General features: G+C 32.3%; 1 protein-coding gene across 1 annotated transcript; it reads left to right on the top strand.

Moving 5' to 3' along the window:
• Positions 1-13,503: 13,503 nt before the first annotated feature.
• Positions 13,504-15,162, top strand: LOC108477182 (SWI/SNF complex component SNF12 homolog). The gene is made up of 2 exons (XM_017779650.2): positions 13,504-13,898; positions 14,805-15,162. The coding sequence occupies exons 1-2, from the start codon at positions 13,608-13,610 to the stop codon at positions 14,919-14,921; spliced, it is 408 nt and encodes a 135-aa protein (XP_017635139.1). The 5' UTR covers positions 13,504-13,607; the 3' UTR covers positions 14,922-15,162.
• The last annotated feature ends 1,242 nt before the right edge of the window (positions 15,163-16,404 follow it).

The following is a 16,404-nucleotide window of genomic DNA, read 5'->3' as shown; positions in this document are numbered from 1 at the left end:
GGTATGAAACGAGACATTTCGAATTTGTTTCAAGGTGTCGATATGTCAACAAGTGAAAGCGGAACATCAAGTGCCATCGGATTACTTCACCGATCATGATACCCGAATGGAAATGGGATCGAGTAACAATGGACTTTGTGTGCGGGTTACCATTGACTCGAATAAGAAAGACTCGGTTTGGGTCATTGTTGATAGACCGACCAAGTCTCGCTCATTTTATCCCGTCCGCACGGATTTTACGCTCGATAAGTTGGCGAATTATACGTCTCCCAAATTGTTCGATTGCATGGGGTACCTATTTCTATCATGTCGGATAGAGACCCAAGATTTACGTCGCAGCTTTGGAAGAAATTGCAAGAGGCTTTGGGTACCAAACGCATTTTAGCACTGCTTTTCACCCCAAACCGATGGTCAATCCGAACGGATAATTCAAATACTCGAGGATATGTTGAGATGTTGCATCCTTGAGTTTAGTGGTTCATGGGAGCGGTATCGCCTTTGATTGAATTCGCCACAACAATAGCTTTCAATCAAGTATTAAGATGGCGCCTTACGAGGCTTTATACGGTCGTAAATGCCGTACCCATTATTCTGGTGAACTTAGTGAAGGTAAATTCTTGAGGTTGATTTGGTTAAGGATGCCGAGCAAAAGTTCGAGTAATTCGTGAAAGTTTGAAAGTCGCCGGATCGCCAAAAGTCGTATGCGGATTTGAAAAGAAAAGATATTGAATATCAGGTTGGAGACAAGGTCTTTCTCAAAGTTTCACCTTGGAAGAAGGTACTTAGATTTGGTCGTAAGGGCAAATTGAGTCCGAGGTTCATCGGGCCATATGAAGTATCCGAACGAATTGGGCCAGTCGCATATCGATTAATTTTGCCCCCTGAGCTCGAAAGGATTCACAACGTTTTCATGTCTCGATGCTTGACGATATAGGTCGATCCATCGCACGTAATTGCTCCATCCGAGATTGAGATTCAGCCTAATTTGAGCTATGAAGAGGAACGGTTCACATTATGAGGCGTGAAGTAAAAGAGTTGCGCAATAGGAAAATCCCGTTAGTGAAGGTGTTGTGGCATAAACACGGAATGGAAGAAGCCACTTGGGAACTTGAGGACTCTATGAAAGAGCGATACCCGAGCCTATTTACCGGTAAGATTTTCGGGGATGAAAATTTCTTAAGTGGGGGAGAGTTGTGACATCCCTAAATTGACCCTAGTCGGAAAGTGGTTTCGGGACCACTAAACCGAGTCATAATAAAACCATCATAATTGATGCTCATTATATGTATATATGCATGTGTGAAAATTTCATGTTTGGATTTTGTTAATTGTAAGTGAATTTTTATCAAATAGGACTTATGTGATAAAATTTAGAAATGTGCTAGGCAAATGTAAGGTGGCCTATTAATACATGTGGGAAAGTGTTGTCCTTGCATGTCAAATTAGCCAAAATGAAGCATGATGGCCGGCCATGCTATGGGTGGAAACATGTCTCCAACATGTTAGACTAGTGATGCATGTAGGAAACAATAAAATAAGAAAGTTAGCATTAAAGAAATGGAAAAAAAGAAAATGATGATAACAAAAAAAAAAAAAAAAAGAGTGTGGATGCTTTCCCCCTTGCGTACATGAGAGAAACAAAAAGCAAAGAAAGAAAGAAAAAAAAAGGGGGTGTTCATTCTCTCATTTTCTCCTTGCTTGGCCGAATATACTAAGAAGAAAGGGGGGAAAAAGCTTGAGAAAATCAGCCATGGGAGCTTACTAGACTAAGGTGTTTTGATACAAGAAGGTATGTTTTATGCCACTCTTGAAAATGCATGCATGATTTGGAGGATTGGTTCAAAATTTTCCTTGAATCTCAAATCGAAACTAAGTTGTTAGGTGAGTTAAAATTCGGCCATGCATGTTGTTTTCCTTGGTGAGTGTTTTGATGTTGTTGTGATGAAAGCATGGAAATGAGTAAGTTCGAATGTTTAACAAAAAGGAAATTTTGTGCCATTGAGTTCTTGTTGTTATGTGTGTGTGCATGAGTATTCGCCATGCTATAGAATTTATGTTGCAACATGATTAATGCTTAATGAGATGTATAATAGTACTTGTGAATGAGCTTGAGAGTATTTAAACAATTAGACATGAAAAGGGTGGTAATGAGGCTGAAAAATTGTTGGATGGTTAATTGGGTAAGGAATGAAGCATTCGGCCATATGGGGTACAAATGGGCATAGGTGTTAAATACCTTGTATTAGAAACCTTGATAAATAAGTAGCAATAAATTAGGATGAGATTGAGTAAATTTTCAGCTTAGTTGTGTTAAGTATTCGGCAATAACCATAATAATGCATGTGAATGCCGTATGTTTGTGTTTGATGGAGAGGTAAATTGTTTGATTTAGCTCAAGAGCAAAGGGGAACTAGATTGGACAAAGGAAAGGAGAAAGCAAACGAGTAGCCGATTTGGAACCGTTCTACCCCAAACAAGGTAAGTCATTAAGCACGTATTTGATATTGCTTAAATGATTGTAAAATTTATACAATTGTGTTTAATGGGATGATATATATATATGAATGAAAATGTATAGGCTATTATATTTTGTCGAATTGTGGGTTGTAAACTTTAAGCCATGTGAAAATGGCCTATGTGGTCGTCGAGTGGGATGCTAGAACCTATAGCCACGAGTCTTAGAAACTCAAATTTTGATAAGGTGGCCATAATTTGTGTCATGTATGATGGATGATTAAGGCCAAGGAAAAATTCATGAAATTGGCATAGTCTACTGCAGTAACTGTTGCGGACAGCAGCAGTGAGATGAGATTGAAAAATCACTAAAATAGTAGAAGTAGAATTAAATAGTGAGTAAATTATGGAACTGAACCTTGATGAATCTATTTTATATGGACGAAACGAAACGACCATATGAGCAGTATACTGAGAAATATTAAGGTTCTCGTGAGACAGGGCCAGAACGGTTTCTGGGTCCCCTGTTGCGACTTTGAAAATTTACGATAAATTATCCAGAAAGAATTAGGAGTCATGCCTTATATGTACAGATTCCATTTTGAGTCTAGTTTCATTAGAAACAAACGGTACCAGTATTAAAGCCCTGTACAGAGAGATATTCAAGTTGTAACACGCGAAGGTCAGAGCAGTCGGTCCCTGTAACATGGGTGACTTTAACTAATAAACTGTACCAATTGGCCCAACCAAAATTCTAAAAATAAATCCATGGATGGGTATATGAGTCTAAATTCAGGAAAATTTACGAAACCAGTTTCCGAGTTTTGAAACTCGAGATATGATTTTTAAGGCGACGGTGACGCAGTTTTCCAGCCTGACTGGTAATGTCAAATTGGTTGGTATCTTGAGAGGGTTTGGCCGTTAACCCCTCGTGTCCGACACCGGCGTCGGTCACGAGTTAGGGGTGTTACATTACTTATTGACCCGGAATTGTTGAACTATGTCATGATAAAGAAAATATTTTGAATAGGTATATGGATTTAACTATTAAATGAGTAAGTTATTAAATTGAATTGTATGAACTTATTAAGTATTTTACATACTTACTTTTGTTATTATGTTAAGTAGATTTTGGACATTCTGAACGTGTCGGTCGAATCAACAAGAGCTCACACCTATTATATCTGACTCGGTAGATTTTTAATGTTTGAAAATCTGGTTACTTGTGGCATGTATATAGGATGCCTACTTTGCAAATTAATGATCATGCTTTAGTACTTTGGTTATGAATAAGATTATAAGTAACATTGATATATTAAATGCTTGGTACGTAGTTGACATTTAGTAAGTTGATGATGTTAGCCAATATTTGAATGACATTAGGTGTAAGTTTAGGTAATAACATGACTTGATATTGAATGTTGGTAATTGTTGATTTTTGGAGTGAATGACTTGAATGGTATAAAATGGTTAAAGACATGGTTTAGGAAGGTATGCTTAAATTATGAAAATAAATTATTATGTTTTAGATCACTGGTTGAACTTGACTTAATGATATCTTAGTTAAAGTAATGATGATTGTATAAGTATGTTTAGGCATGAGAAATCTTGGCATGAATGGTAATGAATGATTGTTGTTTCATTATTGAATTGTGGTGCCGAATGAGGCATATTGGTTAGGCTTAGATTAAATGTTAAATTAGCATGTTTTAACATGTTATAATGAGGTTTGAATTGGTATAAATAGATGTAAATGGTACATGTCGATTTCTAAGAAAGAATGGACGGCATTGCTTGAGTTTGAAAGTGTTTTAAGTACACACGGCCTGTCACACAACTGTGTATGACACGGCCATATGTTCTATTTAATTTTGGTGATTTTAGGTCCACATGACACCAATTAGTTACACAGTCTAGAGACACGACTGTGTGTCCCCTCCTATACGGTTTAGCCATACGACCATGTCCATACACTACACGGTTTTTGCCTTGTCACACGGCTTAGACACAAGGTTGTCTGACCCATGTTTTCACTTTTTACCTATATTTTTGTAAAAGTTTCAATTTAATCTAGAATTGTTCCTGGTTTGTTTTAAATGTTTCGTAAGCTCAAATTAGGTCTTAATATAATTGAATAGCATGAAAATGATTGTAATTTATTATGAAATGATCTTTTTGTCTATGTTTGATTGATTGATGAATAGTGTTAACATTTTCTAGTGGTAATATCTTATAACTCGGGTCGAATGACCGGACCAGGTAGAGGATGTTACATGTTGTAAGTTTGATTGATACTCGATTTTGATTGTAATACATGTTTAATATAGAATTAACTTGAATATATTTTTTATTAAACATCATTGAATAAATTGTATGTGAATGTTCTAGTTTACTGTTGTAGCATCCTGTAACTCGGATTCAACAACTGGACCAGGTATGGGGTGTTACAATTGATCTAACAGCAGCTAGATATCTTTGAGCTGCTTCAGTAGTCCTACATAACTCGACCCAAGGTTTCACCTATTCAAGCGACATGTTAATTCAAACATATAATAAATAAAAAAACATTTAATATTAACTACATATTATTATCAAATGATTTTTACCTTGTTACACCCCCTTACCCGAGACCGTCGCCGGAGTCGAGCACGAGGCGTTAACAGACTTAAATTATCACTTAAACAATTTCAAACAATTTACTTTACCTTTCGTAATAAACTGCCCATCTGCGTCACAGTCGCTAAAAAATTCATATCTTGAGTTACGAAACTCAAAATTAAAATCCATAAATTTTTCCTAAAACTAAACTCACATATATATTTAATAATTTTTTTCCAGAATTTTTGGTTAGGCCAATTAGTACAGTTTATTAGTTAAAGTTTCCCCTGTTTTAGTGTTCGACTGCTCTAACCTCTTTTCACTTCTAATCACTTTTATCTCTGTAAAGAATTCAGATGACTATTTTGTTTGTTTCTTTTAAAAGTAGACTTAATAAGGAATCTATGCATATAAAGTATGACTCCTAATTATTTTTGTATAATTTTTAGTGAATTTCTAAAGTCAAAATAGGGGATTCAGAAATCGCTCTGACCCTATTCCACCAAAACTCAAATTTATCATAAAATACAACTCATTTACCATATGAAAATATACTCAATAAGCTTCAATTTTATATTTTATTCACCATCTAATTCTGTCTCTACTATTTTTAGTGATTTTTCAAACTCACGTCTTTACTGCTGTATGATATTGTTTTATAGAAAATTTCACCTTTTTATGAATTTCCATGGATTAGATAGCACAATAAGCATTGTAACACCCCCTAATTCCAAACCGTCGCCAGAATAGGGTTATGAGGCGTTACCAAACATATTGGTAAATTTACAAACAATTCATGAATAAACAACAAATATAATAAAATTAAATCGTTATGTTTCTTTTATGAACCCTCGAGGCCTAAATCACGTATTATAAATGAATAGGGACTTATTCAAGTACTCCGGAAATTTTTTTCGTAATATAATAATTATTATTTTAAAAAAAATTACATATAACCCGTCTAGAAACATCTAACCTTCCCTGCAATTTCAAATTTGCAACCAACTCAACACAACAACAACTCAACAAATAAAATCTTCATCCAAATCACATTCGTTTCATAACAATATCATTAATCATTATTTTATCTAACATTATATCCATTCATACTTTCAAGTAGTATTTAAACATCTTAGTTAATTTCCATTCATATCATATATCAACTTATATTAACTTAACTAATATGTTAATGAGTTGATACAAAACATAGTCATATAAGCTCCTATACATGCCATATAAACCATTTAAAGTATTTATAACAAAATCTACCGAAAAATCGAGATAGTGTGACTTGAGCATGATGATCCGATCCTTTGACCCTCCCGTTAATCTACAAAGAGCAATAAACATTAAAGTAAGCTGACTATAGCTTAGTAAGTTCGTCGGCTTTAGCTATAAATCTTACCAAATATTAGTTTTCCAAAATTCAAATCATATGGACATTTCTAGTAAGTTACTTTCATCCTGTAAGTCATAATCTCATTTTAAAAATAATTTACTTAATTAAGCTCAATAATAATAATGATAACATTACTTACATTTCTTTTTCCATACGTTACAATTACGACTTACCAACTTGTCCATTTAAGGAACGACTTACAGATTTGAGTACATCGTGATCTGAAGCCAGAAGGCTAACTGAAGCACATAAGTGCTAAACAGAAGCCCGAAGGCTAACTGAAGCTCATTAGAGCTAAACTGAAACCTTAAAAGGGTTAACTGAAACTCATATGAGTTAACGGAAGCTCGTAAGAGCTAAACATAAAGTAAATACGAGAATTCACAACAAATGCTGAATCTCGGTTTACTTGGGTAATTTACCGTGAATTCATCTTTTTCACTGAACGATCATACTCATTTCCTGCGTTCCGTTCCTTCGAAATACTCAATTCAATTTCGTAACTTTTGTACATGATTTAATTATTTTCAACAATTAACATACATAAATATTAATCACCATTCATAAAATAACATTGAAATTTAATAATTTAACCATACAAACTTACCTGGAACAAATTGCAGTAGTTGTAGAGATTTCTGGAACTATTTTGGAATTTTATCTTTTCCTCATTTATCCTCGATTTCTTGATCTATAATATAAAAATTTTCACTTATCAGTATTGACTTCACATTCATTCTATTTCACATCCTTAATGTTTATAACCCGCTTATAAGTAACATTATCTGCAATTTCACTATTTACCATTTATATTCAATACTGTCCATCCGTGTCATAGTCACTAAATTATTTTTATCTTGAGCTACAGAACTCCAAATTAGGATCCACTAATTTTCCCTGAAACTAGACTCACATATCTTCTTATCATAAAATTTTCAGAATTTTTGGTTTATTCAATAAGTACAGTTTATTCTTTAAACCCCTGTTCTGCTGTTTGACAGTTCCAACCCTTCTTCACTAAAAATTAATTATCTCGTACAGAATTCAGATGATGTTATCATTTATTTCTCTTGAAAATAGACTTATTCACGATTCTATACATATAAATTTAAGCCCCTAATTGTTTTTATTCAATTTTTTATGATTTTTCAAAGTCAGAACAGGGGAACCCGAATTCATTCTGACCTTATCTTACAAAATTCATTATATCTCATGATTTACAAATCTTTTGATTACACCGTTTCTTCTATAAGAAACTAGACTCAATAAGCTTTAAATTCATATTTTGCTCATCTTCTAATTCAATTTATACAATTTATGGTTATTTTTCAAATTTAGTCTATTGCTGCTGTCCAAAATTGTTTTAGTGCAAACTGTTTATTACCATTTTTCCCCTAAGCTTTTAATAAATAATGATTTCATCCCTACTCAATTAGCCTCTCAATTGAGCTGATTTTTCTCAATTAATACTTTACCTAGACAATATAAGTTATTTCACAACTATTAAAATTCAGAATTTCCACATAAAACCTTAACTTCAAATCTTTTACAATTAGGTCCCAAACATTCACTTTCCATTCAATTCTTTCAATAAAATCAGCATATAAACAATTTAAAGCTCTAATTCCATGCTAAATCATCATATACTTCCAGCACATATTCATAGAAACTTTCAATTTCTTTCATAGGATCAAAAACTAATGAATTCAACAAGTGGACCTAGTTGTAAAAGTCATAAAAACACAAAAATTTCAAGAAATAATCAAGAATTGAACTTACTTGCAGTAAAAATATGAAAAACAAGCTTACTAAAACCCTTATATGGTGTTTTTGCTAATGAGAATGCAGAAAAATAAACAGAAATCTAGATAATTCCACTTTAGTCCTAGCTTTATTAAGTAAATTTTGCAATATTCCAAATTTTCCGTTAATTCATCAATTTTCCTATTGATTTCATGCTCCTTGCCGTCCAGCCCAAATAGACCTTGAGTCTATTTTCCTTTTAAACCCTCTTTCTTTTATCATTTAAACTATTTAATCATTTCCCATAATTTTACATTTGTTACAATTTAGTCCTTTTAATTTAATTAACTATCGGAACTTTAAAATTTCTTGAAGAAACTTTAATACTAACTTATTAACACTCCATAAATATTTATAAAAATATTTATGGCTCGTTTTAAAATTTTCAAACTCTCGATACTTCGTTTTCGATTCTAATTTTTTAAATGTTTATTTCTAGTACACTATTCGCTATTTCAAAAATTGTCCTAACTTCACATTTAACTTATATTCACTAAATTAATAATATTTTCCACTCATTTGTCGGATTTAGTGATCTCAAATCACTGTTCCGACACCACTGAAGCTATTACAAGCATACATAACACTAAATATGATTTTTGATTAGTCATTCCAATGGCTAATCATTACCAAGCATTTCCTTACCACTCAATAGCCATATCATAAGATTATATACACAAATGATTATAATGCTATGCATGCCATACTCAAAATATACAAGCCACTATACCAAAATGGTTTACAGATAGTGTGAGCGAGCCTCTGACCGTTCCCGATTTCCGAGCTGACTTGTCAAAACTACAAAGAATGGAAAGGAGGGAGTAAGCATAAATGCTTAGTAAGTTCAGATGTAAATAGCTAGTAACATAATCATGCAATCCAACATAAAACATCATTTGTATAAATATCTCCAAGACATTCATGATACATTTGCATTTACTATCTTACCACGATTTCATCATACCAAGTTCTCAACCCGAGGGTTTAAGCGCATACCTGTCCAATTTTCTCATTCACCACACTTACGAACATGTCACCTTCGTCTTAAGTATTCTCCTTATCCACTTAAGATTCACCCATTGAACACATCGGAATATAATTTGGATACACGAATGGCATGCACATAAGTGCCATACCTGCAGCTAGACAAGCTCAATAGCCTGCGAAAATTATGTAGCCAAGCTACCATGTAACCCGTCCATAAGCGAACTCGGACTCAACTTAACGAGCTCGGACGTTCGTATCCATAAGTGAACTCGGACTCAACTCAACGAGCTCGGAACTTAAATATGCTAGTGACATGTCACTTATATCCTAATCTATTCCCAAGGTTCAAACGGGATTTTTCTCAATCACACATCTTTGCTGTCTTCCACGGAATGTCGGAACCGATACTTGGTAGCATTTCATATTTATCAAGTAGCTCACATAATTTGCATATTACTAAACAATAATCCACAAAGCATAATATTTCATGATAATAATCATCATATCATATAAATAACATTAAATTACTTAAAATGACAATTATGTTACTACATTTACACATGAACTTACCTCGGTACAAAATGTTAGAAATCGAGCCTATTCCTCGTAAACTTTATTTTTCCCTCCATCACAACTCGAATCTTGTTTCTCTTGATCTAAAATGCCAAATTAATTTATTCAATATACACATTCATCAAAACAACGGGCTCGGATAAAATTACCATTTTACCCCTAGCTTTTCAATTATTTACAATTAAGTCCTTAAGTTTGTACAATGAGTTACATGCATTTCCCATGACATCTAGGCATAGCCGAATTTCCTAGTGTCTATAACAGCCCAAATTTCACACTAAAAATTAGATTTTTACCATCAATTTTACCCTTTTTACAATTAAGTCCCTTTTTAGGTGTTTTCACATAAAACTACTAGGTAAAAGTTGTTAAACACACATCAAACCATCATATTCCTTCATTATTCATCAAAATACAATTATGTCACACATGGGTAAATTTTCATACATGCATCCTAGCTCAAAATATTGCTAGAAAATGATAGAACATGCTTTCTAGATTTTAAAATTGAAAAGAGCATTAAAAATGGGCATGGAAATCACTTACAATCAAGGCTTAAAAATGTTGAAACCTTAGCTATGGTGACAAGCAAAATTCAGCAGCCCTTATGGAGAAGATGATTCCATTTTTGTGTTATTTTTCCCTTTTTAATGACTATATTTACCTAATGACAAAAATGCCCTTAATGCCTTTCTTTGTAATTTTTCATGTACAAGCCCATTTTTGTCCAAAATTTTAGAACTTGGTTAAATTGCTATTTAATACCTCCTAATTAATATTCCAAAGCAATTTTAGACTAAAAGCGTCTAGAATGCAAGTTTTCCAACTTATTCAATTTAGTCCCTAATTTCAAATTAAGCACTTTATGCATAGAATTTATTCATGAAATTTTCACAAAATCATGCAATCATATCATAGACCTAAAAATAATTATGAAATAATTATTTCTATCTCGGATTTGTGGTCCCGAAACCACTATTTCGATTAGGCCCTAATTCGAGATATTACATACCTTGTCACCAGTTGGAACGTATAAGGGTCATTCACTCGGGGACATAGAAATGGTAGTTTTCCATGACTGCAATAGGAGCAGACAACCACTGATTGACATCTTAACCAGTTCCGTCACCCGAAACAACTTCTGGTACAAAGTGGCCAACACGGTTGATCCCTAACTTAGTCGTCTACATTCTTTGAAGTTAACTAGGTGTAGTATCCACCTTATGTGTGCCAAATTTTGAGATTTATCAGGCATTAGAATGCCTTTAATTAACCTCAAGATGAATGTTTGGGCGTATTGTTCTTTGACGATGTCGGACGCATCCTTAGAAAGTTCTTTGAAATTATTCTCCAACCACTTCATATCTATCCAACCACCTTGAAACTTGTTTGGCACCTTCCCTAAAAATGCCTTGCAAAGGTCCTATTTACTAGAAACCATCACTGACCCCGTAACGATTGGTCCATCCACCGGTAAACCGAGTTGTAAAGCTACGTCCTTGAGTGTGATTGTACACTCTCTGCATGGAAGATGGAAATTGTGTATCTCGGGCCTCCATCTTTCCACCAACATGCTGATGAGTGTAAGATCGAGTTTGCAGCTCTCGAGCATATGGAACACATGCAAGAATCTTGCATCTTGTAAGTAACCACGAATTTTGGTGTTTAGGCTCTTTGACAAATTATCTATGGACCACTCAAAAGTACGATCATCCACTTATTTATATCGACAAAATAAAATATTTTAAAATTTTAAATTTAACTTAATTGAAAATAACAAAATTTATACTTTCTCCTCACCATTATTGCTTGAGCTGTAAAAATGTGCTTATTGTCGAAACAAATTAGAGAGCTTGCCATTCGTGAAAATTTAATCGAAATTAATATACGAAATAATTAAATAAAACTATAATATTTTTAAACAAGTGTATAGGTAATTTTCGAATGAAAATTGAGAGAATTGAGAGTTTAGAGAGAATAGAGAGAGTTGAATTTGAGTGAAAAGTATGAAAAATGACCTGATATTTATAGGAAAAAAAATTACCGTTAGTCTTTTAAGAAATTTTATCGCTGTCAACGTTTAAAAGGCTGTTGGGAAAATGACTGTTGGAGTAAAGCGCACCCAGCTAGACATGCTTTTACAATCTCTCTAAAAAAATGACCTATTTCCCTCATTTTCAAAAAAAAAATAAAAATCTAAAAGGCCAATTTTTTTTTTAAAAAGGCATATATAGCTAATTTAGCCCAATGTACCAAATATTTTCCCTTTTTAAAACAACCTTTCATATAACACTTTCTGAAATAATTATATTTAAAAAAGGTGAATCTAAAAAAATTAGGGCTTGAAATATAATTATAAAAATTTGAGAGGTCAAAACATAATTCTATTGTTTATTAATTTATAATTTTGTCATTTTAAAGGGATTATTTTTTCATTTGTAGGAGACCAAAATACAATTTATTATATATTAACTTATAATTTTATTATTTTAAAAAATAAATAGGAAAATTTAATTTTCGGAGCTATTATCCTTATCTACCCTTAAATTCGCTTGAGATATTATAAACATTTTTAAAATGATAGTGTGAATAATATATTGATTTTATGTAATCTTTAGAAAAATAAATTTTGTATAAGTGATAGAATTATTTCTATATTTAAAAATTTAACATCTTTGATTTTTATATTTTATAATTAAAATTAATGTCATTTAATTTGTGATATCACATCAATAAGGATGTATTTATGTAATTGGAGTTAATATTACTAAACAATTAAGTACTAATTAATTTGAAGAATTATCATATCACCAAAATTTTAATACAAGTTTTATATTAAAAAAGATTTATTTAATATAAACCCACTCTTTTAAGAATTTGAATTTAAATTTGAGCACAACATTTAAGTTTTAACCTTACCAAAACAATTAAAATTCCATGCCTTGATTCAGTAGTTAGGGTGTTCGAGTTGCACTAATCGCATTACTGTTAAGACTTTTTTTTTTATCTTATAATTCACCAAAAATAAATCTAATTAACAAAATTATTTAAATAATTATTAGATTTAAAAATCATTACTTAAATATATTTTTATGTTATTTCTATATTTTCACCCATATGGTTAGGGGTGAGTATTTGATCGAATTAAGTCAAAAATTTTGAGTTAGTCGAGTTGACGAATCCTATTTTAACAACCGAACTCAATTTAAATTTTTTTTGAATCGGATCGAATAGAGTCAAGTCGAGTTAACAAATCTTATTATTTATACTCAATGTTGCGTTTACATAAACCGATTATTTAACTAGTAAATGAAGTGCAAAATTATTTAACTACATAAATAATATAATAATTTTGCATTTTAACTTAATCGATAAACATTTATTAAAATAACGTAATTTTATCTTTTAATTTAATAGTTTTGACTTTTAACTTTAAAAAGGTAAACATTTATAAAAATGACGTAGTTTTACTTTTCTTATTCAAAATTTTGGATAACTCGAATTGTGTAATTCATATTCGAGTTAAACTAAAAAACTTATTTTTTTATTTAAATTAATCCAAATAACTTGATTAACTCAAATAATTTAAACTATTTAATTTAAAATTTAAAAAATTTATCAAATTTTTTAAATCGAATCGAATTTTACTCAGCCCAACGTATATGCCATATCTTCCATCGATATATATTCTTGTAGAAAAACCCAAAATTCAAAAAAAACAAGAGGATAACGCAAAACCCTCCTTCCAGACATCTTCTGCTTCTTCCTCCAAACAATCTCCAAGGAAACGAAAATGGCTGCCTCTTCTGCTTTTCTTTCTACTTTTATTTCTCCCCAAACGGTCTCCTTCTCACCCAAATCCTTCTCTTCTCTTAGCCTCCTTCCTCCAACTAACGTGCGCACGGTACGTACTGTGACCCTAGCCACCGCTTCACAGCCCGCCACCGGCCCCCGGACGCCACGCGGCATCATGAAGCCACGTCGTGTAACGCCTGAGATGCAGGATGTCGTAGGAGTCCCTGAAATTCCCCGAACTCAAGCCCTTAAGCAGATTTGGGCTTACATTAAAGAGCACAATCTTCAGGTCTGTTGTCTCTGTTTTTTTTTCCTCTTTAAAGTATTTATATTATATCCTAAAACGGGTTTCCGTGTTCGGATGTCGTGAGGTGTGAATATCTAAGGGTTTTGGATGGGTTTTACATGTTTATCTTTATACCTTGTGATTGTGAATGTATAAATTCTTTTATGGTGAATGTATAATTTCCCACTGGTAAATATATGTCCACATTCTTTTGGATAAAATTTTATGATTTCTGTTTCATATATGTATAGTAGTTTGAATTCAGGGTGGCTCTATAGGGTTCTTGCTCTCATTTGGATAATGTATCTGCCTTGAACATTTAGGATTTTGAAACTGTGGGGTTTCTAAATGAGTTTCTATATGTGAAGTTAACGAGCATAACTCAGCAATTTCATTGTTATGATTTAACTTGACTAGGTTCTTTTGTTTAAGGGTAACATTACGGTCGATGCCGGTGCATGTTCGGGATATTTATTTTGTTGGCAAAAGGCGTCCAGTTAGTCCTCTAGGATCAAAGGGAAGCTTTGAAGCCTAGGAATTAATGCCTCGACCGAGTTAATATTGTTGGCTGCCTTTGGGGCATTCATCATAATGACATGTTAAAAGTTATGCAATGTCTTTTATGTGCTTCTGAAATTCTGATTACTGCCAAGAATCGTTTGTGAGAAGCTGATTGCTCAAAAACCATTTTTTCTGCTTGATAAAATGTTTTGGGTAGGTACATTTGCGAGACATTTGAATTTGTTATCGAGCTTATGTCTTACTAGGCAGCTATGTGAATGATGCATGAAACTTGGGTTTCCAACGAAATGAACTAGTCTTTCTGAAATTTAGTTACCTTCATTTTGCTTTGCCCTCTGTGTTTGCTCTGAATAATACCAACATGGTAACCTCTAACCATTTGTATAGGACCCTGAAAACAAGAAGATTATAAACTGTGATGAGAAGCTGAAGAAGATATTTGGTGGGAAAGATCGCATTGGATTTCTTGAAATTGCTGGGTTGATTAGTCCTCACTTTCTTTGATGAATCCTAGCGAGAGAGAGTGTTGGTTTGGAGAATAGGTAGGTAAAAACTTCAGTTGGATGATCCTCTCTTTGAAGAAAATAATGCTTTTTTGTTTTCAATTTTAGCAGTGCTACTTGGTTACACAAGTACCTTTTTAAGGGTTTTGTTTTATTTCCGCATTCCCTAATATGTAGACTGTTTTTATGAAAATATTATTAGTGCCTTCAATGTTTAGTATGCATTATGATCATTCCTCTTATCACTTGATTGATTTACATAATGGCTGTTGTGGAAAAAATGCTTACATGGCTTAGATGGAATGTTGTTGAGGTGATGGAAGAATTTATATAATAATTTCTCCATGTTACTAGTATTTACAAAATTTTAATTTTATCACTTCTACTAAAAATTTATTTTAATAATTTTTATATACATTAAATTTATTAAATAATTTTTTCACTTTTATCATTTTTATATTTATATTTTTGTTCGTTGACTTAGAATAATAAGTTAACTACTCAATATTTATGAGAATTTTTGAAGTAAGTTGTCACTCTATCTATAATTCAATTGTTAAATAAGTATTTTATAAATTTATTTTAATGTTGAATTTTTTTTCACCGATATGATAATATTTTGATATTTTGATCAAGCGTCAAATAATGTTACCTAATATGATGCTATTTTAACGTGCTATAGAAAATGACAATATAAACTAGAAAGCAATTGAAGTGTATTTAATATTTTAATCACATTTATTTACCTATTTAATTTTATTTTTATTCACAATTTAAATTAATTTAAATTTATTTTTACTCACAATTTAAACTAATTTATATATATATTTTTTAAGAAAAGACGCATTACAACAAACTAAATTAAGCCAAAAGCATTGCTATCTATATCAAACTCTAGTAGATGTAAGAGCTCCTCAAGAACCTCCTCAAAAACTGAACATTATGGTCCTTGTCAGACACCATTTTAATTAGCAAATCCACAACTCTATTATCTTCCCTTGAAACATGTCTAATTCTCCATTATCCAATTGAATGAAGCAATTGAAGAATCTTCTTAACTAAGGTTGAAGACGAATTTATCAGATGGTTGTCTTGAATGATTTTGACCACTTCTAAGTTATAAGTTTGGATCAATATTCTATTCAGACCTCATTTTTGTACAATATTTAAGTCATCTATATCTCCCAGAGCTCTGCTTCAAACATTGAACAAACCCCCAAATAATGATTATAATCAAATATCCACTCTTCATTCAGTTTCTACAATTCACCTCTGGCAGAAGCTATGTTACAAATCAAGTTTATCGCCCCATCAGTATTCAAAAGGCAACAATTACTTGACAATGAAATATGTGAATCAATTCCCTGCTGACTAATTGAGGTTTTCTTATGCGCCAAGGTATACTGTTTTGCCTAAGTAATTGATGATTTAACTATTTCAAAGGTGTTCCAAGATAGACTCTAAATTTCTATTTTTTCTAATTC

The sequence above is a fragment of the Gossypium arboreum genome, chromosome 12, assembly GCF_025698485.1.
Source record: "Gossypium arboreum isolate Shixiya-1 chromosome 12, ASM2569848v2, whole genome shotgun sequence".
NCBI classification, from domain to species: Eukaryota; Viridiplantae; Streptophyta; class Magnoliopsida; order Malvales; family Malvaceae; genus Gossypium; species Gossypium arboreum.
Note: the sequence above shows the minus strand (reverse complement) of the source record. Positions and strands in the feature narration are given on the sequence as shown.

Bases quoted from the DNA above. Each gene is read 5' to 3' on its own strand.
- LOC108477182 (XM_017779650.2), top strand. From the start codon at position 13,608: ATGGCTGCCTCTTCTGCTTTTCTTTCTACTTTTATTTCTCCCCAAACG. The intron at 13,899-14,804 runs GTCTGTTGTCTC...CCATTTGTATAG, and splicing joins TTAAAGAGCACAATCTTCAG to GACCCTGAAAACAAGAAGAT.